The following is a 27,734-nucleotide window of genomic DNA, read 5'->3' as shown; positions in this document are numbered from 1 at the left end:
GTCTCCTGGTTTCTAGCCCAGCACCTCAACCACTAGACCACACTGGCTTTTTGCATGAGGAAAAAAAGAAAAGCTTGAACTGCATTTTTTAAATTCAATTTGTTTCCTATGGAGAAAATATTTCAATTAAATAAAAAAAGGTTTCAGTGTATAACTAGAATTTATAACTGCCACTGAAATAATTGAAAGCTATTGTTGATTTCCCAGCCCATTCTTATTTTCATGGGAGTGTTTTGGCTTTGCTTAAGCATAGGGATTGTTCACAGTTTGTACTCCAGATTGTAATTAAATATTGTTTAGCTAAAGCCTGAAATAAACTTAAGTCGGTTACAGCTTACAGGCTGAAAACTGAGGGGTGCTTATAAAAGGAAGTGCTGGAGAGAGAGTTTCAGCTGGCTTTATTCCAAGGCTATAAATGTGTGTTGTTTGTTATGATTTAAGTGACACATGCTATGCTTGTCTAACATATCCTGAGTCCCCACCTTTGTACCAGGTGTTGATTTGCAAAATAGTATTTAGCAGTGGCATCATTCATGGACAGGGGTCCAGTTGCAGAGTAGTCCTTGTTTAGCAACCACAATTGGGACTGGCAACTTGGTTGTTAAGCAAAGCAGTCGCTCAGTGAATCACGACTGTGCTTATGATCTTACTTCAGCTGTCCTTTGCTTTACAGACCTGCAAAGATCATAAATGCGAAGATTGGTCATAAAGTTACTTTTTCATCACTGTCATAATTTGAATGGTTGCTAAACGAGGCAGTGGCTAAATGAGGACTACCTGTACCATTTTCTCTAGCTGGTAGGCTTCCCATATGCATTTAATATGTGGGAAATAGGAATCTGAACCATATAGTTCTTTAATCTCTTACATTCTGGTGAAGTGGATGGTGCTCTGCACAGTTCTTGTAGTAAAAACCCGATTATATTTTAAGGGGTCAAATGACCCTTTGCTGTTTCTATTCTGATTGTGATGCTGTCTCTTCCCTGAACTGTCTCATGCCAGCTGGAAGATACTAGGTGACAAAGTGTATTTTTACTTAATTTACCAACTTGTACTAAATCAGCTGATCCTCGATTATTTACAGAGGTTCTGTTTCAACGTAAAACTGAATAATGAAACAGTAAATAAGGAGACCTTGAGACTAGGGAAATTCGGGGTTAGGTTCCACAGCCTATGGTTTTACTCTTCATTCCACAAGCGCTTCCTCTCTCTTCCTGCCATAGTAGTTCTGTGAACTCTATTTTTTTCTCCTCCTTGCTCAGTCATTCACATTTCACTGGTTTAACCTGATCATGTGGCTTTCTTGCAGCAGCTGGCCACCATCTCTTTAAAGCAACTCACTCAGCTGGTGGTTAAGGGTTTGCCTCACTTGCACCATGTGGTTTACATTGGTTTCTCCTTCTGTCTGAATCTTTCACAATCTTGGCAGAGGGGCCTCTCAGTCATGTTGCTGTATATTAATGCTACCCATAAACTGTAAAAGCTTTTCCACAATATATTGAAGTCTTAATTCTAATTATCAATAATGAGGACCATCTATATACCAAGTGTGAATAATCTATGGGCCCCAAATTCAGTGATACATGAATAGTAGATACATTTTTGGAGGCTAGAAATAAATTTTATTTTTAGAAACCTAATGTTCCTCAGAGCAAAGTGTTTTTGTTGTTGTTATTGCTGTTATTTCAGGCATGTTCTCTGTGGTCCTAGGAAACAGTTTTGTAGGAAAAAAGTGCATCTCTCTCCCCATTTTCACCACTGGTATCAGCTAACTAACCAACATATTAGTCTACTACAAAAATGTAACTTTGAAAAAATTATAACAAAAGGATCTGCTATCTTAAATATAAGAACTGAACTGAACTATTAATATTTGAGGAAGCATAATGCACCATTGAATATGTTATTTTTAATAGATGTTTGATAGGTAGACATTATGCCACTGTATCAGAAAAAAATGGATGTACCTAAATGATAAAAGGCAGCCTCCCATTTCATGAGGGTTGCATCATGTACATTATTTAAAAATGTAACTGAGTTGTGAGGCCACAACCTGTTTACTGGTCTCAGAATCTGCTAGTCGTGCATTTGGTAGCTAACAAATGTACATTGACTGATTGATTGTTTGATTATGTGCCATCAAGTCGTTTTTGACTCCTAGCAACTATATAGATCAGTTTATACATACAGTTCACTTATATCATTGGTAAGTATGAAGGCAGCAACAGGCATGGCTGTTGTGTGTGTAGGTACATTGGTAAGGCAGGCCAGTGCAGAGTGATCCCTCTCAAGGATTCTTCCAGGGTCTGACAAGGTTCGGCTGAAGCTGCTTCAGTTATCTTTTGTATTAACTAGAGATAAAAGTGATGGTGAAAAGGGGGAGAAAGAAAGTCAGTTAACAGAGAAAAGAGATGAGGGAGCATCTCTGTTTTTTATTCATACATAACATCACATTGAAATGTGTTTTAGAATTATGGAGATCAAGATGGAGAAAACCTGTTAAAGAGATTAGAACTTGAAAAAAATAATAATCTAATTTTAAATATGTAATAAATTACTCTTTATTTTAAAAAATCATCAAAGTGTGTCACAGGTTTAATATCTCTATAAAATCTGTAATGACTTTACTGTAGCTTAGTGAATCGAGTCATGCCTTGCTCCTGTCCATGGAAAAGAGCTAATCTTTGTTTATGGCAAGATAACAATTGATATTCTAATGGCGTATTTTGCATCCAAATTCTGTTTTTATTAGTTTATTGTTATTTAAAGGGTAGTTAAAGCCTGCATACGGATACCTTAAATAGATTAAACCCAGCACCATCCTACAAATTCAGCATTGAGTTTTACAACTATTCTTAGTTAAATTATGAAAGTTTATTTGGAAATGCAGTTAAGAAATGCCATCTATTCTACTTATGAAGAATGATTCTAGATCAATATAGGCTTGAGTGTATCCCATGTTTGAAGTTCCCTTTCACCTCAGAACAGGAGCCAACAACGTTTTGATGGCTGGGACCACACTTTTTTGTGATTGTCCTCAGCACTGAGTACAGCAGGCAGGTGGGATATTCATGTAATTTAATGTTATTTCTCCTGATTTTTAAAGAGCTTTGTGTTAAGCCTGTTCCAAAAGTCAGTATATTAAAATTATCCTTAAAATAGAGTAAATATACTGGCACATATCAGCATTCTGTGACCTGGTTTTGATTATATGGTTGGATGGGGCATCAAAGGCTAGTAAAAGACAAAATAAAAGATATTTGGGAGCCTCATGTATATTGTGGGTTGTCCATCTAACTTAGAAATGGAATCTTCCATTTATTGTCAGAAACTGTAATTGGGGTAGAACAACCTCCAGTACTTCCAGTTTGGTGTAGTAGTTAAGGCACTGGGCTAGAAACCAGGAGACGGTGAGTTCTAGTCCCGCCTGGGTGACCTTGGGCCAGTCACATGCTCTCAGCCAGAGGAAGCAGTCAATGGCAAACCACTTCTGAAAATCTTGCCAAGAAAACTGCAGGGACTTGTCCAGGCAGTCTCCAAGAATTGGACAGGATTGAACAGATTAAAAAAAAACTTCCAGTAGAAATGGAATGGGGAAAAGATAATGCAAAATGTACTTTATTGAATGAAAATTGTAGAGTATGAAATGGCACAAGTTGGAGAGTAGGGTTAGGTTTAGTTTCTGTACCTCTTTAAGCTGTTCTCTTAAACAGAGAATTAAAACACACTAACATGAACCTTATACAGTATAAGTTAGTAATGGCAACATGTAACCTTATTTCTCAGCCCAGAGCCAGAGATAAGGGCCTGAAAATTTTCCAGGTTCAAAATTTTCAGCAGAAAAAAATTCTACTTCAGGCAAGTTTCAAAATTGTATGAAGTCTGATTTTCAGTAGATTATTCTAAAAACTGAGAAGCAGAGATTTCATGCTTGTACCTCCTTCACAGCAAATGTCAAACTATTGATAATGAATATGCCAATTGGAATAACAGTCACTTGCAAATTTTCTGGAAGATTTTCTGATTTAAAATTTTCTGGAAAACCCGCATCTGTTTCCTAACTGTCAAAGAATAGTTAATGGTGAAATCTTAGGGCCTGTTTTGGAGGGTTTGTATGGGTTTCGTGGTTAAAATGGGTGCATTTAGCTTCACAGATCTTAAGGTACCCATTGCAACTCTAAAAACTTTGACTACCTCCCCAGATTGGGCTGAATTTTCCCAACTAGGGAGCTTTTAAGATCTTAACCACCAAAAAACAATGAACTGCCTGAAAATGGCAACTTTGCTGATTCCAGAGCTGGATATGCCATGGAAATCCTGAACTGGTATCTCCTCAAGCAGCAGGAAGAAACCATGGTGTCTTCACCCAGCTCTAGTCAGTGCACCAGATACAATCCTATCTGATCCAGGATGCCATAATGACCGTAATTCTGACCTTGGTCACCACAGGGTCACACTACTGTAATGGGTTCTGCCTTTGGAGATGACTTGGAAACTGCAGCTGGTATAAAACATGGCCAAATGGCTGAGGGGACCACCCAGTCACTGTAGAAAAACTCCAATTTGAAGGTTGCTGCATTGGTTACCAAACCCAATTCAAAGTGCTGATCATTACCTTTAAAGCCCTAAATATGATAAGGCGCCAGCATATATTAGGCAACTCCATGTCAAAATCTTCTCATCTGATCCAAAGCGCTACAGAGGTCCTAGTTCTAATTTCTTCCCCTGAGTGGTGCAGGGCATGGAGTAGACAACAGACCTTTTTTATGGTACCCCCATACTCTGGAATAATTTTCTCTTAGAGTTACATTTGGCCTCATTCCTGCTTGCATTTTGCACACAGATAAAAACTATATTATTCCAACTTGTCTTTGGCTATAGTTGAGCAGGGGTATCAATTATGGTTTCTACTGTCCTGATATATCAAGAGGAGAGGCATGCTCTGGGTCCTGTCTGTAAGAGAGTGTCATCTGTCAGGACCTAGAGGGAGAGCCTTTTCTGCCATGGCACCTGCCCTCTGGAACATCATCCCCCCAGAAATTAGGCTTGCCCCAACCCTGCTGGACTTTTGCAAGGCACAAAAACCTGGTTTTGCCTTCAAGCCTGGAGCTGCGATAGTGTGGGTGAGCCTGTGTCATGGCTTATTTGAGTGGTTGTGAGTCTTCTTGGCTATTTTTATGTTATTTTTGTTGTTTTTAACTCTGGTTGTTTTGTTTTTTATTCTGTTTTAATTGTGAGCCATCCAGAGTCACATGTATGAGATGGGTGGGCCATAAATTTACTGAATAAATAAATTATAAGAATTTTTATGATTTTTCCAGTTTTTATTCTTGCCCTTGTTTTTCTGGTTTGTGGTTTACTGTCCAAGTGTCCATTAGGAGTGGGGTGGTCTACAAATATTGTTAAATAAATTATTTAATAAATCCAGTGATGTCACAGTGTTAGCAGCCACATTTTCTGTGGATCCAAGGAATGTGCAGTGTCAAAGTATACCCCCAACCCCCCAAAAAATGTTGCCCACCTTGGTATAGTGCAAAGATTGAACACACTGGAAAAAATTAGCACAATACAAGCAGTCATGGTGGTTTGTTCACTGCCCCATTTGCAGATAAAAACAAGTCATATTTGATTATTTCAGGTATTTGGTCTTCTGTTTAGTTTACTTTTGATGTTGGAATTTGCCTCTGGAAAAAAAAAGTCTGAAATATTGGAGATTTTTAAAATCTGATTGTGACTTTTATCATTGAATTGGATCTTATTGTATACGCTGCCTTGGGAGGGCTCTATGTTACGTCCTCAGTTTAATAGACTAATATGAAAAAATACGTGTCCATTTTTTGGGATGAAGTAGAAATTTAGATTTTGGCTGTTACATCCAAAGTCTGGTGAATTGACATCTGACAATTTACTGTACTGTACTTTAGCTGTGGCCTAAAGTATTTAAATAAAGTGAGATGGGCCATGAGCCAGGATGTATCTGGCTAATCTCACCTTGGCCATGACGTTACAATTGCCCTTCAAGAAGGCACAATCCACATTCACAGGATTTAGAACACTGGGAGAAAAGGAAGAGATTGGAAGAGATAAATGAGATAAGATGCATGATGTACTTTAGCAGTTCATTAAATGTATTATTTAACAATTTTATTAGGATACATGTTATACAGTTGATATTTTTAGAAAAAGATTCCTGGTACTATAGCTATTCTTTGGGTGTAAGTGTGTGGGTATCTTTAGTATATTATGGTGTGAATTAATGGCTAATTCTCTTACCTCTTTTGTTTTTTTTTTAATTACAGGACTCCTTAGTAATGGCCCGTCTAAAGGATTAAGACCAGGGTCTGAACAGCTAGAGAATGAGAAGGATGATGCATCGCAAGTGTCCTCAACTTCCAATGATATTAGTTCTTCAGATTTTGAAGAAGGGCCCTCAAGGAAAAGGTCAGATTCCTTTAAGTTCATACAATTTAGTAGAATGTAGTCTTATAAATAAATCTAACAGTAGAGCTGTGCTGAAGCATCTCATCAATCCGGTGGAAAGTCTCATACAGGTAGTCCTCGACTTATGACAGCAATTGAGATTGGAATTTCTGTCACTAAGCAGTGTGGTTGTAAAGTGCGACCACATCACTTAGTGATGGCAATCCCTGCAGTCCCAGTTGCTGTTGTTAACTGAATCCCATGGTTGTTAGGCAAGGCAACTTCCTGATGGCTTCCCACAACCAAAGTCAGTGGGGAAGCCGGCAGATAGTTGCAAGTCCAAGACTGGCAGGCAGGTAAGTGGCTGCTGCTGGGTGAGGGAGGGAGCAAGGGGGTACAGGGGAAGGTTGGGGAGGGTGTGCAAGAGAGGGTCAAGGATGGTGCTAGGGGGTGCACAAGAGGTGCAGCGCTGGTTGGGGAGGTTGGGCAAGGGGATGTATGAGAGGTGTGGTGTGGGTTGGGGAAGGTGCATGAGGGTGCACTGCAGGTCAGGAAGAGTGCACAAGGGTGCGCAAGTGGCCGGTGTGGCACGAGCGCAGATGGGCTGGGAGAGGGTACATGGGTAGGGAGACTTACCCCAGTGACATGCGACCTTCCCTGCCAGCTTCCCCACTGACTTTCTGAGGAAGCCAACAGGGAAGGTTGCAAATGTCAGAGACATGATTGTGGGGCACTGCAACCAGTCGTAAATTCCAACCGGTTGCCAAGTGCCCAGATCATGATCACGTGACTGCAGGGGTGCTGGGATGGCCAGAACTCCGAGGGCTGGTTGTAACCACCGTTCATTCAGTGCCATTGTAACTTCGAATGGTCGCTGAACGAATGGTTGTAGGTCAAGGACTATTGTACTACAGCCCTTATGTTCTCTGTAAAGATTACTTGAAATGCAAAGCACTTTCCCTAAAGGATTTTCTTTTATTGTTCCATATAGTCTAAGAAATGGAGGGAAAGGATTGTTACTTCTGTTTGTCAAGAACCAGATCCATTTATAATCATGCCTTTTTGTGTGTGAGAGAGTTGCAAGAAATTACTTAAAATTGTGTACATAAAACCTTTAAAAAGTCAGCAACTTTGTCCCTCAGAAATGCCTAATGAGCCTTAAAAATGTCTCCCTATCTTCTCTAACCAAAATACATTTTTGAACTATTTTATCTTTAGTGACTGAGGAATGTGCTTTCACAGAACATCATTCAATCCCCCCCGCTTTCTTTTTGTGCGTTCCACTCTTTTTGTGCATTCCATCTACGTTTTCCCTCCACAGGGCTTATTGACACAATCAGTTGTTGAGTTTCCTACTCCTATTCAATATTTCCTTGTGGGTTTAAGCAAAACCTAAGGAAAATTGCAAGGTAGGAAAATACTCCAGTTTAATTAGGGAGTACTGATTTGCTTATGTTTCCTATACAAGTAATTAATTATGTAAATAACAGTATGTATTATATTTAAATCAAGGAATTAATGGCAACCACAGGGTAGATATGCCTCACAAAACTATTTTGCCTCAGTCTGGCAACTTAGCTTAGTGGAAAGAAGGTGAAGTTTGGTGGTGGGTGATGGGTAAAGAATTAGGGGACAAGATATACCATGAGCAACTTTTCAAAAATTGAGAAATAGAGATGCCAGATGTATTGCCAACATATTTTAATTGTCAATTAGTGCAACTATTTTAAATGATATTTTTGCAGTTAAAATAGATGCTTTAACTGATTATTGTAATGCTGTTTACGCTTTGCGTGTGATGGCACGATTGCCAAGCTCTGTGTGTTTAATTACTACAAAGCCCCCCCCCCTTTTTTTTAAATCTGTTTAGTTGTGTCCAATTCTCGAAGATTGCCTGGAAAAAATCCCTGCAGTTTTCAGAAATGGTTTGCCATTGCCTCCTTCCTAGGGCTGAGGGAAAGTGACTGGCCCAAGGTCACCCAAGCTGGCTTTGTGCCTAAGGCAGGACTAGAACTCATGTTTTCCCAGTTTCTAGCTTGGTGCCTTAACCACTACACTAAACCGGCTCTCACAAAGCCCTTACTTTTAGACAATGCTACTTTAATGGGAATACTTAAATATCCGTGGAGGGATTTATGTTTGCAGCAAAATGCACTGTCTGAAAAATAGAAAAATATACAGTAACAAAATAGCTGAACATTGTGCAGGATTTCGAACTATACTGCAATAACTAGGAGAATGTACCTAAAATAGTTGGAAACACTGCTGTTACAAACCAGTTCTTACAACCAGTGGTATCGTATCAGATATGTCCAATCTTTCCTTTGAATGCACTTCCTTCCTTTTAGCTGTTATTGTTTTATTAGTGTTTTTCCTTGAATCTATGTGCCAAATGTATACATGATATATAAACTGCGTAACATGAAATATAACAATTGTGTTTTTTTCTGGATCTGATTTTTTTCTACAATTTGGTAAATTTTGCCCTCTAGTGGTTAAAATGTTCCTGTATCCCTTTATAGCAAGAATGACGGTATTCTGCCACTTGAAATATGCAATTAATTAAAGAGCGTGCAATCTAGGCTATCAATAATTCTCACACTCCCATAACTAACATATACAATGGTTTTAGTTTTCTAGTAATGCCACGTGTTTTGTATATATTTTGCTATGTGAACTGGAACAAACTGTATGTTTTACAAAGCAAAGGTCTATGCGTCCCTTATTGAGTAGTAAATCAGGTTCTGGTGACGATAAAATCTTGTTTCTAATTAAATTGCCTCCTAGCTTTTTCAGTGAAGAGCATTTCTGATATTATTGTGTTAGCCAGTATCTTGATGAAAACAAGCTAGAAAACGTTGAATCCATGTCTGCTGAGGAATCTGACATTGATATTCTATGTCGTATATATATTGTGTATTGGTAACCGGGGGTGAAAATTATTTCAGCAGCATTACTTAGCATTACTCGGCCCAGAGTCCCTCTTTTGGGGGAGATGGGTGGTAACAAAATTTGAATAATAAATAAATAAATAAAATACAATTGCTTGCAGAACTGTTGAACGTATCCAGAATCAGGCATTACCTTTATTAGGACCAACCAAAATGGATCAAATGAAACCACGTTTATGTCTGTTTCAGGACACATGTTTTTGTAATCATACGAAAGAAATTGATAGCTGCGTCTTTCCAGTTACTTAGAGGTCCTCATTCCATTTCCTAACACAGAATAAATACCCTGAAAGGGTTTTCTCTCTACCATGCAGCTCTATCTGGATTAGATTAATGTATAACAAGGACAACTCTCCCAAGTTGCACTGGAAATTAGTGCCCATTGAAGGGTGAAAAAATTCTGACATATATTGATGTTGGGTTGGCTGACTTAAGAATTCCATGCTGGACCCATTTGACTTCCGGTGGGGACATGGTGGACTGAACAGCTGTGCCAATGGGCTCAGCAGGCAGAGCTGACAATGCGGCATTTTTTTCCAGCTCAGGCAGGTTTTCCTGAAGTCCAGGAGTGTTTTCCGGAAAAAGGAAAACACCAGGAATCACCCCTTCTGCCCTCCAGACGGCTGCTGGTGGCCAGAAGATTGCAAACAGTGTTTCGTGTTTGACTGATAAGAGCTTAGCCGGGAGGCTGGGACATCACCGTGTTCTAAGCTGCACTGTAGCCTTAAAGGAACACTAAGACTGGCCACCCCATTTCTAAATCACATAATTTATATTTCTTTTAAATATGCGTACCCTGAGAGAGGCTTTCTACAGCAAGGAGAAGTGGGTTCTCTTGGTGCTTATTGTTATTTTTGGGATTACTTTTTAAAAATTCTTTCTAAGTTTTGGACTTTGTTTTCCCTCTAAATATTAAGGAGAATTGAGAGTAAGTAATTTTCTCCTTGTTATTATTTTTGTACTAAATTTGAAAATACTGGTATTTCCCTACACGTTGAATTGGCTGATTTGAACCTTCAGCTCTCTGCTTCTACTTTCCCTTGACTGCGTATCTCACTTTCACTTGTGTAAGCACATTCTGGAACTCTTCCACATCTTCAACTTTCACTGGTTAAGCTCCTAGGGGGCGCCATAATCTACTGCGTGAGACATGGAGGATTTGAACAGATTTTCTCTGACTTCCACCAAGATTTTATACAGATTCTTTCTGACTCATATTATGCAAGACATTCAGGACATTGTGGAAAATATGAGGACTAAAATGTGTCATCTGGTTGGGGATATCATGGATGGAACTGAGGATTTTAATAGTGACAGAAATGTCTCCTCTAAGAGTGATATCAGGATGTCTTTTGAAAGGCTGGATGAAGATCAGATAGTCAGGTTGGAGAATTTTAAGGGAAAGAGCAAGTAGCAAGCCACAAGCGAAATTGATCTTCTGGTGGAGTGCCATGGAAAAGAAGGGGTTATTATGTATGGAAGGTCTCCTGAAGAGAAGTCAGAGTTTTGGAGGGGGGCATTAAAGAAAAAGCTCTGTGTGCATTGTGGGGATATGTAAATGCTCTGGTTTATTTTGAAGTGGTGTAAGGGTTTAAGAATATTTATCTGGATTGCTTTTAGGGTTTGTCTGATTTCATTTATCTTTAACAATTTGGATTAAGATTATTAAAGTATAATAAAAATGTCTATTTGGACGGTTTTAGGTTTAACATGATTAAGATTATTAAAAATTGTTGTATTATCAAGTACAATGGCAGATAATTTATATGTTTTTCAGTTTGATTTTTATTATAGCAGACAGAAATGTATAGAATAGTAGAAAGGAACTAATTAAATAAATGTTATCTTTGGGGGGAAGTTGTTTACAAAGTGTATATAAATTTATCTTTTTTCTTTTAATATAAGGGGAAGGAGCAACTGTATTTAGTGATGTTAAAAGTTGGAAGTCACCTCCTCTTGTAACTTTGAAAATTTTTCTCTTGTGTTTTCACTTTTTTAGTTTTTTTTCTTTGTAGTTTTTTGTTTTTCTGTAGCTTTTATCTTTGCTTGAAACTTAATAAAATTCTTATTAAGAAAAAAAATCCATGCTACTGAGCAGAATTATAAAGAGATACAGTCACTAGTCAGTCTTATATTTGCAATATGCATATACATTTCCTTATATGTTTCTATTTATCCTACGGTAGTCTACTAATCATGGCTACTTGTAGTTTAACAGTTTATCCAGGTCACTCTTGAAGAGCAAGTTACTATTGGAGAGTTCAGTTTCCTTCATTTTTTTGTGGCTTAAAGTTGTCCACTATTGAAGCATTTTTCTCTTCCAAAAAGCTCATTAAGTTCTTTGTTATTTAACCACACCAATAACCCTATAGGGATTAGTTACATAATAGAGGGATTGTCCTATCGAATCTTCAGATGTCATAGGTTGTAACACTGTATGGATGATACTTTAAAAAATACCCAGAGTCAAAGATTATCTATAATTAAATAATGATTATGAGTCTTCTTTGGAGACAAACTGTCTTTACAGTTTAACAAAGGACACTCCAGTAGCACTTTGAGAACTATCACATAAATTATAATGGTTTAATCCTGATCAAGTGTGTATCTGGAATTGTTGACTTGGAATGCAGTGAATCATTAACAATGAGTGTTTAAATAATGAAATTCATTTGTTTAGCATATAATGGGGAAAAGCTGTATTACATGCTCATGTTACATTTGAGATTTACAATTTTTCCTTTTCCCTTTTTTCTCATTTTCTGCACAATTGACAACTTTTTTCACAGAACATTTATATTTAAAAGTTACATTTAGATTAATTATTTTTTTAAATGAATGCATGGGATACTTTTGCCAATTTAGCAGGCATTAATTCATAATATGCTTATCAAAAGATAAAAAAAATGTTTCAGTGAAGAAATCAAGCCCACTGACGCATTTTGCATTTTATTTTAACTGTAGAACTTGGGAAAAAAATGTCCTTATAGAAACAAAACCTACACACTTAGAAGTTGAAGTAAATAGGAAACTCTATTAACATCTTTGTATAATTATGTAACATTAATTATTTAAAGGATGGAGTGATCTGGAATGAATGAATGAGTGTGTGTGTGTGTACACACATACACACACACACCAGTGCTGCTTATCTGCAATGCTGTAAATACTGATAGCTATGATAGAAGCAAGTCCATATTGGAAGTTGTTTGTGTGGGCTTAGCTGAAAAAAATTGTACTTACAGACAGTTCAAAGAGTGAAATTATATTTGTTTGCCACACTGAGCCACATTATACCTTAACCTCATTGGCTCCTGCTTCAGGTGGGCATGGTTAAAATGATACTGTCATATAAATCCAGGATTCTTGCTTATTCAAATAGAACAAATTAGAAAATGAAATGATGGTTTGTTTTCTTTCTCTGGTTTATTGCTTCCAGAACAAACTAGAGTTTCTGATTTATATAGCATACCAAGCAAACCATTGACAGAATAATTTGTATTTAGCCATGCCCACTTATGGGAGGAATTAGTAAGCACAATTATTCTTGTTCAGGGCTAAATCATGACACGTGAACAAAACAATGCAAGGAAAAGCTTCACCAAAAATATTAACTTGGTGGATCTATATTTGTACTTTCAAATATCACTGTGCTTGAGGTCAGGGATAGGCATAAATTAAGTCTATGAAAGTTTATGGTATATGCATTAGGTTATGATTGCCAGAGATCTTATACATGTCAAAAGAACATTACAAATAGAGAAGGAAACTTGTTTGCCTTTGAGTAGAATCCAGTATGTATCACCCTTCACCAACCTGACCTTTCCTGATGTGCTGTGACTGCAAATCCCAGAATTCCCAGCCAGGCTGGGGAAGGTTGAATTTAATATTTCAGTGACTTTCTCAGCATGCACCATAAATCCTTAAGTGAATAACTCTTTCACTTAACATCAGTCCTTAATCCAGACCTGCACAGCTTCTGTCTCACCAGGCTGAACACAGCCCATCAGTTATGTATGGCAACTCCCCAAGCACTTGATAAATCTCTTGTCTTGGCTGCCTGCCCAGGATTGCAAAACTTGGGGTGGGATGTGTCCAGCACCTGGTAAGCTGCAGTGTGTGCATCACAACTCAATTGTGCATCTCTCACTTGATCTCACTGAATCACAGATTTGAAAGGTATCCAGTGTGTGCTGTTTCTGTTCTGAAATTCAGTTCCTTGTGCCCCCTCCCCAGCATGCAAGCTGTTGTGTGTTGATTTTTTTCTAAACGGGAAATGAAGTAGGAGGAAAGTAATGAGATGGCAGCACTTAACAAACTTGACTGAACTTGGGAAAGCTAGACCCGGTTGGTTTTGGATGGATGGTCACCAGGTAAACCCTGAGTTGTTGGCTAGGCCAGAACATTTTAAAAAGTCCCAGAAAAAGGCAGTAGCAAACCACCTCTGCATTGTTGCCAAAGAAATTGCATAAATGTGCCCATACAGCCACTGGCAGATAAACTCAATACAAGAGTGGAATTACTAGGGGGATGAAGTTGGCTGTAGCAACAATACTTGTATTGACTGGAGAATTTTTGCTGTACAGACTGAGAAAATACTTTGGCATGTGGCTGTTCAAATTCTAATGCCTTCTCATACCTTGTAAAGAATTCTGTTGGGAATATATCTGATTATTTGTGTGCTTCCTAGACCACTGATTGTGGGAGTGACCTGCAAGGTAGATCAATTAGCATTATACAGTTGAAGAAAGCCAAGAAAGGTGTTCATTTATTTATTAGATATATATTCTTCCCATTTAAGGCAGTGTTCTGGACACTTAGCAAGCTCTTGATCTGCCTTTTGACTGACAGATAACAATTGATGCTGAAGACAGAAATGTTGTCTAATTCGGATACTGATATCAAATACTGTTTATGGTTTAGAAGACATTCTTGGGTTTCAAGTCTTGAGCATTTGAGACACATTGAAAAAAATACTGTCTTAATCCCAGATGTATTCACTGAAAAAGAAGGCATAGACCTAGAGTACTTATTTGTTAAAACCAGGCCTATTTTGATAGAAATTCTGTCCAGGCTTCTAGGTAATTACAAGTACTAGAAATGGAAGCCCTGTTCTCTCATCTGATCAATCATCATCATCATCATCATTGCAATTAGTCGCAAAATATGATGTTCCCCAAAACAAACATACAGCTCCAAGAGCATATGTGAAGTATAACATTCAAGCAATGCAGTGTAGTTAGGCAAATTCTAATTTGGAAAGGGTTCTTTTTGTGACAGATTATGTGAATATGTCAAATTATAGACAAGGTGAAACTGCAGAATAAATAAAAAATAGACAAATAAATAAATGCAGCAGCCATACAGGAAAAATGAGCAAGTGTGTTATAGCATGCCAATTACAGTCATATTCTATCCTGAAGTTCATCCCCCCTCAAGAAAAATTATACTTTGAAATAATACCTATGCCTATTTCAAAGCATAGATAAAAGAATTCAAGATTACCATGGTTTACATCAGTTGTAGCCTATGAAAGTATGCATGTGATTATCTCTATGAAGTACACCAGAGGTCAGAAACGACACAGTAGATTTATTGGATTGTGACTGCATTGTATTATAATTCGGCCATAACTATTCTAACTTAAGTTTCTCTGGAGACTTTATTGTTTCTCTCTCTCTTAGAAAGTAATAATTATTAAAGGTACTTTTTATTGTAGAAGTAAAATGGAAGAAGCATAAATATAATTTTATAGTGGAGTTGAGCATCCTGCCCCATTCCTTGATATTTTGAACTGCAGTTTTCTCCATTCCTCACCATTAGGTATGCTGGCTAAAACTCATAACAGCTAGAATGCATCAACATCTGGGGAATCAAATATTGCACATCCCTGGTTTAGAGTACTTACGTTTATAGATTTTGCTAAGTTGGTTTAGTATTGTAAATGTATTGTAAACCCAATCATTATGGTTTGCAGACTAGTTTATAGCTTGGTATAAATATGTGAACACAGTCCTGATACGTTAATTAAATAAAAAAACTTTTAACCAAAGATAAAGAGTTAATAAAGAAAATGGTATTCAAGTAGTCTTACTTTATTTAAAGCAAATGCTATTACGGTAGCTACAGTAATTTTCAACGTAACTTCCTAAAATAGAAAGTCTTTTATGTCAGATTCCTAAAGTAGCAGATCTTTTATATCAGATTGCTACTATTAAAATAGCTATTAAAATCAGTCCAACATAGAACGTATGATGGAAAGATTGTTGAATTTGTTTTTCTGCGGTGGGTTTAGCAGTTGCTTGAACATGCAATTTTATGGCTAGCCATTATTTTATATTGAAAGGAAAGGACCCATACTGAAGCTGAGTCAGGAAAGGAGTATTAAACTCAGTAATATTTTGAATGTATTATATTCCAAGAGCTTTTGAGCTTTTATTAGAACTGTGCAAGTTCTAATGGAAGGATTTTTTTTCACCCCACAGCTACATTTATGCAAATTGTGGCATATTATTTTGTTATCTTGATTGGAGACCTAGGATTAATCTATAAACTGTGTTTCAATAGCTTTTGGTTGAGTCCTGCATTGAAATTAGTGCAACAGTACAATGGAAACACCATGTTTTTAATTTCCAAATTTCTCCCATTAAATAAGTGTCATTTGAACATTTAAAATACATTGTTAGGTGTCAGTATATATAACAATTAAGTCTACTGTTTTTTTCAAAAGTATTAATCTAACTGATAGTTTAAAAATGGGAAATACCATCACTTGAGAATTGGAGCTGAAATATGCTAAGTCTGCTGCTTCTCCCCCCAACCCCTTGTCAATTCTCCTATTTTCACTATTAATTGCTTTGCCAATATTTTGTGGGGTACTTACCTTCAGTGATTAATAGCATGTATGGCTTTGGATCTGGATCTATTTACTCCATTAACTCCAACCTTTCCCAATTTTTCTTTTAACTGATTAAAAAAACGGAGAATTTGTGATGTTAATGCTCCTGTTTACAACTGGCTGTAACACCATAGATCCATATAAACAACATCCTTACTTCAGGCATCTACCCTCAGGGCTAGAGTGCAGGAAACTTCTTATTGGGTTTGCTCATTATCTACCTTTAGTACAGGCTTCACTATTTTGTCTTGTTTTAATTTTTTTACTTTGGTTACTGACACTTTCCCATATCAAAATAGAGAAGATGACTAACAAATCCATAGTAAATGAATTGTAAAAATGATGCATAAAAGAGCTATGAAAACATGAACCCTTTAAGCTGGGTATATAAATCAAATTTAGTAAGTAAATTGCCTTCATATTTTCAGAAATAAAGAGTTAAAATTTGGGTACATGAAAAACCAGAAGATGACTAATTCATTCCTGCAGTAAACTCCAGACTAAGCCTAAATTGCAGATATCATAGCCACAACATTTTGACCTATTTTTTGAACATGAGATTTCTTCCCTCATTTCCCTATCCATCCTGCATTTTATGGCAATGTTAATCAGTGTAGTACTTGCAACAGTGATGGTTTAGCTGTGACTTTATATGATGCTTGTTGAAATGCTGCTGCTAATCTCATTCTGCTTTCTACCTGAGTATAGACTGGGCATTTCTATTACATACATATGTATTGCTCTGTAATACAGACTTGCCATGGGAGGTGTATTTTTATTTATTTATAGGGTTGCCTCCCTAAGAAATTGGGGGCTTATGTACCAACAAGATTGGATGTAGATTAGCCTGAAGGAAAATGACTGGTTTGAACTTCATGGCTGAGCAAAGGTTAGAATCCTCATCCTGCATATGGTTGTGTTGAGAGTGTCATCTTCTCCTGGGCATCCTCCTTTTACAATTAAGTGGATAAAAAACCCCCATTAACTTATACTATAAAACCTTTGTCAAGTTTGGCTGCAGTATGAAAACAACTAACCAAACTTTAAGCACATAAGAATTGCCATATCTGGGCTGCAAAAATCTGGTAGCAATTAGATAGCAGTGAAGAATTAGAGATTTCTGCATCTGTTGCCACCATTTAACATGAAATTTAAAACTAACCATAGTGTACTACGGTGTGTAAATGTTAGCTCTGTAAAACTACCCTAATGAATTACGGTAAGTATTGATGATAGGACTATTGTCATCTTTGGACTTGGGAGACGTTGAAAGACTACTAAAAACTGAGCAATTTTTAAAAATCCGCACTAATACTATATGATGGAAGAAAATGTAATGGGGAAAGCAGACAAAATAATTCCTAATTACCAAATTAATTTTGAATCAAACCTAGGCTCTCCTCTGCCTAAAATAGATGCCATAATTTCTGCTCAGAATTTTCTTGAAACATTCAGGAAGGAGACTCCAGGAGTTTAGGCATGTTTCTCTATTTCAGAATAACTATTTTTAAAAAAATTTCTATTGATAGTTAAGGTGTTACTTGTCTTTGTGTTTCTAGGTTTCTTATGCCAGATCCTCAACTGTAAAACTAGAGTACTTGGTTTAGATTAGAACATGGTTCGTTTTGTTTGAGCTTTGGTTAAACATTACTTTCTTAAACTCAAGCTTCCTCTTTTATTGCTTCCTTAAAGTACATAACAAGAATTAACGGCTGCAGTGCATAAAAGCAAAAAGGGACACTCCTATTTTAAGTTTCTTTACAAATCAATACATGGCAGAATTATGATATATAAGTAAGGTTGCAATTTATGCACTTGAACTATTTATGCTCTTGAATTATAAGGCAACAGGCTCTAAACAGGCTGTATCAGAATACATACGGGCTGGGCTGGATCATTCTCTGTCTTATGAAATGTAGAGCAATTCTTCTGCTTAACCACACATACATCTTCTTAATAAAATGATCTTATTGGTGGTGTTTATCTTGGTATGCGTAGTTCCAAAGTTTTTTAATTTCACAGACCAATTTTCTCCAAACTTGGATACCATCCAGTTTTCAAACTTCTTTCGGAATTCTCAGCAGTGGCCACGTGGGCTGAAGGATTTTGGAAGTTGAAATCCACACATGTAGAGAGGATGCCCAGGATGGGGAAAACTGCCATAGTCATATGTCTCCAGTCCTTTCTGTGTGTGTGTATAAAACAAACTGGAAAAGTGTGTTACATTTAGTGTTAAAGTTCGAACCCTATGAAAGACTCTAGGAGAAAAAGGCCCAGGGAGTATAAGGAAGGCTGCAACAGATCATGTGGCCATTATGGGGTGTTCTGCCCCCTCCTGTAGTTATATCATCCATAGGATATTTATTGTTATCTTGCAAGAGACCCTCAGAACATACAAGCAATTGCTATCTGCTGAGTGAGCTGATGAATTGGCCAGTCAGTTTTGGGAGTTAAAAGTGCACCTCCACCTCCCCTCTCTATTAGGATAAATTCTATTTGGAGAGCAGTTTTGGAACTAACTTCAGCTTCCCCCCACTTCCCCGTACAGATTTGGGTAGAAAGATGAATCAAGAGCCATAATGGTGTACATATTGAAGCTTAATCAGAAATTCTTGTCTCTCTCTTTCTCCCCATTTTGTGACTGTAGAAAGAAATACTGTAATGAGATTCAGCTTATTTATATTGGTCCCATAGAATAAGAAATGTAAATTTAGTGAGCCAATATATCTGTATTAACCAGCACTACTGAAAGAAGAGAATTGTAGAACAATCTAAATCAGTGTTGCTGATTTTTCACATATTATTCAGTTACATCATTTTTTTAACCAAGCTGGATGTTGAGGAACAAACACCCCTTACAGAAATTTCTTAATTAAAATATTAAAATATAATCATTTTTTCTTGTCATGTTATTTACAGATCATTAGTTTCAAGATAAAATGAGTGAGTGGGTTAGGTGCTTAATTAGATTATAAAATGGGTTTTATTACTTCAAGTGCCCATGAAATAATTTTATTTGCAATCATGAGTATGTGTCTATAATAACTAAGAATGGGCTAGATGGTCTGTTCCAGAAAGGTAATTTTTATGTTTCTTACAGTAAGTGGAGTTTGCAGAGTACCTTGTGAATTGTCTATACCAGTTAATAAAAGTATATGGGTGAAACATTTAAGACTTATTTATATAGCCTGGGATTTTTACCTTCGCATAGTCCTCCAAGTCTTGATCTCAACAAGTCTCAGTGCAGCTCAAGCATCATACTGTGATGCTCCCTTTCCTCCCACCCACTTCAGGATTACTGTATATTGGTTGGGATGTGTAACATTCTACGGGAACATAAATGCACATATGATATTTGGACGTCTCAGTTACAAAGTGGAATTTTTTAATAGTTTTGGGAACAAGTTAATGCAAAACAAAAATAGATAGCTGTTATTAACTTAATTTAGTCTTGATAGTTTAAGTTTTTATGTGAACAATTACATAACAGGATTTCTCAGTACAGCAAATGGATTTGACATCAGAGGGATTGCTGAGAAGGGAGGAGAACATCACAAATTACTAACTCTTGAGAGTTTACCTATCTTCATGTAAACCTGGTTACTGTATAGACAATTGACAGGATACACACTAAACAAGAATTAAAAATAATTATGTGGAGTGGGAAGCATTGTAGAAATCATACCAGATTGTATTGGAGGTGGCAAATACATCAAGTGCTGCAGGGATTGTAAAATTCAGTGAGAAATTCTTAACTAAATGTGTAGGTCAGTGAAGTGCAAAAGGGGGGAAATTCATCAGGGTCTTGAGAATATATATTTGTATGTTAAAGATAATATGTATTTATATAACATTTTAAGAGAGTGTCAAATCTCTGTGATAAGCGTTTTCTACGCACACATTACAGGCATTTCAAGTTCCAGAGTGCAAGGAATCACAGGGCTTCTTTCTACAAGAACTTTAAAACAAAAGCAAGAATATATAGATAAGAATTCCTTCAAAAGCTGGTTTCATACGTCATGCTAAACCCTAACTTAGGCTTTTTTATCATGTTGTGAGAACCCAGCCATACAAAGACATGCTATTTGTTCTTCCTCCCTGAGAAGGTGATCATTAGCAAAAATAAAAAAAAAGTTGTTGCCAGTGGAAAGCATAGTTTTTCCAGTTCTGATGTTAAGACACATAAATATGGATATTACATGGTATAATGGCTTATCACACTACCAAATGCTATGGAAGGAGAGTGTGGGGACTGAAAGAATGCAGAGCATGGATTTGCCTGTGTTGACTAAATCCGGGTTCTGCTACATGCCATTATAGTATATTTCACCCAGTGGAAATAATCAAGGTCAGCTGGAAATAAGCAGTGTGCATTTTAGAAGTATTCACAATGATAACTTTAATGCCTAATAATAACTGCAGCAATTAACAAAGGTTAAACAGCTAGTCCTTTTAAAAAAAAATAGATTGTATCTTTTGATGCCATTCATGGTATGCAGACCTATTTAATGTCAACCAGTGTATAAAACTGAAGATTAGGGTGTTTAAAAATATAGTTACTTCTGGGGAATAATATAGCAACTTGCTGTGAATGCTTGTAGGAAGGGGTTGTTTTGAAATAGACTTCCTTGAAAAAGCATTCCTTTCTGAAGCTGTTTCATTGAAGTAAAGCTAAAGGTGGTTTTATGTATTTCTACGCCACAAAAGAGCCAATCTGTGTTTACCATTAATCGGTAACATTATATTAATGTGCTAGCTGTTTGTTCTGCTTTGAATGTGTGCACTGGAAAGGCCCCACATGAATAAACCTTCTCTGTTAACCTCCATATTGGGAAAAACATAACTCGAGTAACAGTTTCACTACACTGAGCACCGTAGACATGGCTTTATGTTGTTTTAATTTTCTGGTGGAACGTGGAGAAATTACTAGGGCTCAGATGGCAAGAACCAACTAAAAGTCCCAGGAAGTTGCTGCAGATACCTGGCTTCTAGGATGCTGAGGTTTCCGGAAGTAACCTTGACGAGAGGTTAAGCTGTCCTACAGCAAGCTGATTTCATGACTTCTATCACTTCCTGTTGTCAGATGTGTAAAAATTACTCAGATATGCATTAATAAGACCCTGACTGAACAAGAAATCTTTCAGTCCAGGAGAGGGTATATGAAATAACCCATGTAGTATTGCTGTTTAGCTCAGGCAGGCCTGGTATGTGTAAGCATCTATTAATTGGTGGGCAGGAGCTGATAAGTTCTTGTGTGATTATTTAAATCAAGCCCAAATGGAGGATGTGTGGAAATGTGGAGATTGTCCCTTCCCTTTATATTAGATTGTGCTTTTAGAATCCTATTTTACTATTGGGTTGTAATCTATTTAAAGGTGGGGGACTGTGTAGATACTTAATATTACTTAAAATAATTTCAGCCTAAGTATTTTCTGCAGTTAGCCATAAGGGGTCTTTGATTATACGTCATATAGTTTAACTGGTTTTTGAAAGAAAAATAGCTGATTAAAACAATGACTGTATTTAAACCACATGCTTATCTAATCTGAACTACAGTCTAACAGATGTATTCATACAACAAACTAAGCTTGACTGACTTTAACCTTGGTCTGTTTATTTGTTTTACTTAGTGTATTGTTCCAAACCAGTCTGTTTTGTTAGTTATGGTTTAGTATCCCATATGAACTGAAAAAAATGGTTGAATTGAGTAAACATGTTGTGTGAATACAGCCAATGAAGTTTAGTATTTTAAAATATTTTTTTTAAAAAAAATCAGTTTACAATACCTGAACTTACTTCTGTGGCATGGGATGCCTTAGTTCTTTATTATGGTCACTGATGAGAAGACAACGGTCAACAGCAGATGGAACGGAATAAAACAATATAGTTTATTACTAAATCATTGGTGCAATCATATATCTAGTTTTACAAAGCATATAACAAAATTGAACAAAACACATTCATAGAAACTGAATCATACTGGTCTGATAGTAATAGTTGTACATAGGAATAAATCAGAATTGTCTGGCTACTTTGTTAACACTCCATATTTAGATGGACACTTGCATCTTTATTAAAAAAAATACATTATAGCAGGACATGGACTATGGTTTCAATAGGCTGTTCTCCACAAGGGTGGAATTTTAGCTCATATGGGATTTTTTTTTGTATCTGTCTTCCAGAATGACCATAGGGAGGACATTAAAGTGTGGTACAGGTAGCCCTCGAGTTACAACCATTTGTTCAATGACCATTTGAAGTTACAACAGTGCTGAAGGAAGGGACTTAACTAATGGTCCTCAAAGTTCCAGCCGTTGCAGCACCCCTGTGGTCACTTGAACAAAATTCGATGCTTGGCAACTGGCTTGCACTTACAACCAGTTGCAGTGTCCTGCAGTCACGTGATTCCCATTTGTGACCTTCCCTGTCGACTTCCCACAAGCAAAGTCAATGGGGAAGCCGACAGGGAAGGCCGCAAGTCTCCCCCACCCCCAGCCTTTCTTTGCTCACATGAACCACACTGTCCTTCCCCCCTTCACTCACATGCACCCCATGCCCACTATCCTCAGCCTCCCTGCACTCGCACACATGCATGCACCTCTTGCCTTCTTTCCCCAACCTCCCTGCACTCACATGCACCCCACACCCTTTTCCTGGGCTCCCTGCATTTGCACACACCGCACCGTCTTTCCTCAGTCTTCCTGCACTCGCACACACCCCATGCCCTTTCCCCGGCCTCCCTGTGCTTCCGGCTTAATGACCCACACATCTTGGGTTATGACAACAACCGGGACGGCCTGGATTGCCTTCACTAACCCATCACTAAGTGATGCGGTCATGTGACATGGTGCTTTATAACTGCATTGCTTGGCAACAGCAATTCTGGTCCCAATTGCAGCCGTAACTCGAGGACTACCTGCACTTAGTGCCTTCTCAAGTTAGGGATAGGAGAGCATGGTATAGATACCTGACTGGCCTAAAGAAAGGGATTGGGGATTGGGGTGGGAAAGTGAAAACAGCCTTTTGACCTGGAAGCTTACCAGACTATTTTTCAGCATTTTGTAGCATGATTTACTCCTATTTTCATGGTGTTGAATCAGCTATTTTTTTACAAATTTCCCTACTTGATTTTCATGACCTTCCTGTCTGAAAGGCTGTATTCCAAACTATTGAGCAGGCAGAGTGACAGCAGAGAAGCAATTTGGTCTTGCTTCTCTGTGATTGGCTACACCAATCATAGCAACCATTTTGTGAAAGTGCTTATTATGTCTTTGGAACATTCTAAATGTGTCCACCAGCTGCTGAAAGTTGGCGAACTGTATGATATGTTGTCTTTGGCAAGCCACTCATAACTCCCTTCCCACTGCACTGTGGTGAAAAACACAGTCCTCATTTAGGAACCACAGTTGGGACGGGCAACTTGGTTGTTGGGTGAAGTGGTCACTAAGTGAAACCGCAACTGTGCTTATGATCTTACTTCAGCTTTCCCTTGCTTTACAGACCTGTGAAGGTCATAAATGTGAGGACTGGTCGTAAAGTTACTTTTTCATCACTGTCGTAACTACGAACAGTCACTAAATGAGGCAGTCACTAAAAGAGGATTACTTGTACTAGTCAATCTCATATGGCTCCTATTATACATCTGTGTTAATGATCCATTCTTATAAGGTAAACTGATTTATCTATTACTTTGTGGAGTATGAAAATCTGTGCCATAAGTTCTCTTACATGCATAAAGGTCTTCTTCCTGAAAAAAAAAGAAAGCTAATTTGTTAGTCTGTAATATGCCATAAAACACTAGCTCTTCAGTGAAATAATGTGTGTAAAGCATTGAGCACTTTAAAACATGATATAAACATTAAATATTTTGTTAGTTTTATATTTTGATATATGTGGTATATTTTCAGTTGTATATGTTATTGTAAAGTGAGAGTGGTTTTTTTCTGGCTGATAAATTCAGAACTGTAATTCATAAATCAAACAAGTTATTCTAACTATTTGAATGATGGGCAGAAAGTGTGCCCTTCCACTTTTATAGCCACCTTCTTTGAACTTAGTGGAATTTACTTCTGTGTAGATATACACAGGACGGTATGTGTTAGTTTGAGGTCTTGAACCAGTTTCTCCTTTGTAAGTTGGGAGTGCCCTTATTTTTGGTCTAGAAGGCTGTTATCCAGACTTTACGAATGAATGAGAAGAGAGAGAGCAGCTTTGTCTTTAATGGCAGGCTGCCCTTTCTTATCTCATTATAGTTTTTTTTAATCGTCTTTATTAAATTATTTACACAAATAATACAAACATAGAATGACAAATCAACAATAAACATAAAATGCAAAAACAAGCGAAAGAAAAAAGGAAAGGAGAAAGAAGAAAGAGAAGAAGAGGTTTAAAAGAAAGGAAATGGATTTCCAACTCCCTAAGTAATACAATTTTATACCTTAACTAAATAATTTCTTTTCACAATTCACTAATTTGGTTACAATAATTCTTCAGTTCTATTGAGATTATATAAGTCAAATACACAATATTTACATATTGTGTTATATTCATATGTTTTACACATTTACGTTAATTTTGGGGTTGATTCTACATAGTTGAAGAAGGGGGTCCAGTCATTTTGAAAATCTTCCACATTTTTATCATTTAGCTGGTCCGTAAGTTTTGCCATCTGCGCCAGATCCAGGGATTTAAATGTCCATTCTTCCATTGAGGGGGTCAGTTCTTCCTTCCACTTTGATGCATACGCAATTCTAGCTGCGGTGATCAAATATCGTAAAAGTTTTCCATGTTCATGTTCCAAATCCTTGTCCATGATGCCTAATAAATCGAGTTCTGGTGTTCTATTAATTTCTTTAGTCAACGTTTTACAAATTATATTGTGTATAGATGTCCAACATTTTTTCGCCTTCTTACAAGTCCACCACATATGATAAAATGTTCCCGTTTCTTTTTTACACTTCCAGCAGACATTTGAAGTATTGTGAAACATTTTGGATATTTTGTTTGGAGTAATGTACCACATGTCCATCATTTTGTAAAAATTTTCTTTTAAATTATAATTTAAAGTAAATTTCAGCCCTTTGGTCCACATTCTTTCCCAAACATCATAGTCAATGTGATGTCCAAGATTTCTCTCCCATTTAATCATACATTGTTTAATTTGTACATTTGCCATTCTTATTTGTAATAACATTTTATATATTTTGGAAATCATGTGGTCATTGTTGGCATAAACTAAATTATCCCACCAGGTTAAATCTTTTGTGAATTTGTAACTTTGGGCATCAATTTTAAATTGTTCCTTTAATTGAAAATACAAAAACCATTGGCATGGATGTCCTTCATTTTCCAATTCATCTCTTCTTTTCATTTCATATATATAGCCCCTTCAAATTTTATTAGGTCCAAATATCTTAGCCATTTGCAAATTCCTGTTTTTTCTCTCCTACTATACGCTTCTTGTGGGGAAATCCATAATGGTAGAGTGGGTGTTAGAGTAGATTTATATTTTTCCCAAATTCTAAGAAGGGACTTTCTAATACAATGATTATTAAATACTTTATTTACTTTCAATTTGTTATACCATAGGAATCCATGCCAACCAAATTTCAGGTCGTGGCCTTCTAGATTTAATAATCTATAATTTTGTAAAGTATTCCACTCTTTTACCCATAATAATCCACATGCTTCATAATATAATTTAAAATCTGGAAGGCCCCAGCCTCCTCGTTCTTTAGCATCCTGCATTAATTTAAGTCTAATCCTTGGTCTTTTCCTTTGCCAAATGAACTTTGATAGGTCTTTTTGCCATAATTTAAAAGTTTTGTCAGTTAATCATATTGGAATATTTTGAAATAAAAACAACATCCTTGGCAAGATACTCATTTTGATTACAGAGATTTGCCCCATAAGTGATAAATTTAGTTTTTCCCACTTCCCTAAGTCTTGTTGAATTTCCTTCCATATTTTTGCATAGTTGTTTTGGTATAGATTGTTAGTTTTAGCTGTAATCTCTATCCCTAAATATCTGACTTTTTTAACACTAGAGAATCCTGATTTATTTTCTAATATATTCTGAATGTTTTGTGACGTATTTAAGTTATCACTTTTGTTTTTTGTTTATTTATTTTGAAACCAGCTAATTCTCCATATTCTTGTAGCATTTTTAATAAGTAGTCAAGACATGTTAGTGGATTTTGTAGGGTAATAACTAAATCATCTCCGAACGCTCTTAATTTATATATTTCTTGTTTTACCTTTATTCCCTCAATCTGATTTTCCTTTCTAATGTTCTCTGTTAAGACTTCCAAAACCGATATGAATAGTAATGGGGAGAGTGGACAACCCTGCCTGGTACCTTTTTCTATTACACATTCTTGTGTTGTATCTTTGTTTATCACAGTTTTGGCTTTTTGGAATGTATAGATTGCTTTGACTGCCCTTATAAATGTGTTGCCAAAATCCATAAATTCCAAGGTTTTAAGCATAAAATTCCAGTTTAAATTGTCAAAGGCTTTTTCTGCATCTGAAAAGAGTAGCATAATCTGTTTTTCATTATGAATTTGGGCATGCTCTATTATATTTTTGATAGTCCTTATGTTATCTTTTATGTGTCTTCGGGGTAGGAATCCACTTTGGTCATGATCAATTATTTCTTGTAATATAATTTTTAATCTTTCAGTTAGAATTAATGTAAATATTTTGTAGTCATTATTCAGTAGCGAAATAGGCCTATAATTTCTATATAGTGTCGGATCCTGTTTCTCTTTCAGAATTAATATAATATTCGCCTCAGACCAAGATTGAGGTATTGGATTTCCTGATACAATCATATTCAATAAATCCTTAAATGGTAGTAGTATTTGATCTTGGAAATATTTATAGTATCCTGCAGAAAAACCATCTGGTCCTGGGGCTTTGCCTGTTTTCAGTTTTCTAATAGCATCTATAATTTCCTGTGTTGTAATGGGGTTGTTAATTGTTGCTTTTTGATCTTTAGTTAGTTTCTTTAAATAGTGTTTTAGCAAATAGTTTTCAATTTTGTCAATTGATATTTCTTGTTTCGTATATAAATTTGTTTTTTGTTGTTTATTCGTTCAGTCGCTTCCGACTCTTCGTGACTTCATGGACCAGCCCACGCCAGAGCTTCCTGTCGGTTGTCAACACCCCCAGCTCCCCCAGGGACGAGTCCGTCACCTCTAGAATATCATCCATTCATCTTGCCCTTGGTCGGCCCCTCTTCCTTTTGCCTTCCACTCTCCCTAGCATCAACATCTTCTCCAGGCTGTCCTGTCTTCTCATTATGTGGCCAAAGTATTTCAGTTTTGCCTTTAATATCATTCCCTCAAGTGAGCAGTCTGGCTTTATTTCCTGGAGTATGGACTGATTTGATCTTCTTGCAGTCCAAGGCACTCTCAGAATTTTCCTCCAACACCACAGTTCCAAAGCATCTATCTTCCTTCACT

At 36.8% G+C, this 27,734-nt stretch overlaps 1 protein-coding gene across 1 annotated transcript in view; it reads left to right on the top strand.

Moving 5' to 3' along the window:
• JARID2 (jumonji and AT-rich interaction domain containing 2) overlaps positions 1-27,734 on the top strand; it is a 265,514-nt gene that overhangs the window by 154,455 nt on the left and 83,325 nt on the right. The window contains exon 3 of the mRNA XM_063298933.1: positions 6,300-6,441. Within this exon, the coding sequence (XP_063155003.1) occupies positions 6,300-6,441 (142 nt within the window). The remainder of the gene's footprint in view (positions 1-6,299; positions 6,442-27,734) is intronic.

Source organism: Candoia aspera, chromosome 3 (assembly GCF_035149785.1).
Source record: "Candoia aspera isolate rCanAsp1 chromosome 3, rCanAsp1.hap2, whole genome shotgun sequence".
NCBI lineage: Eukaryota > Metazoa > Chordata > Lepidosauria > Squamata > Boidae > Candoia > Candoia aspera.
This window is presented reverse-complemented; position numbering and strand designations above follow the sequence as displayed.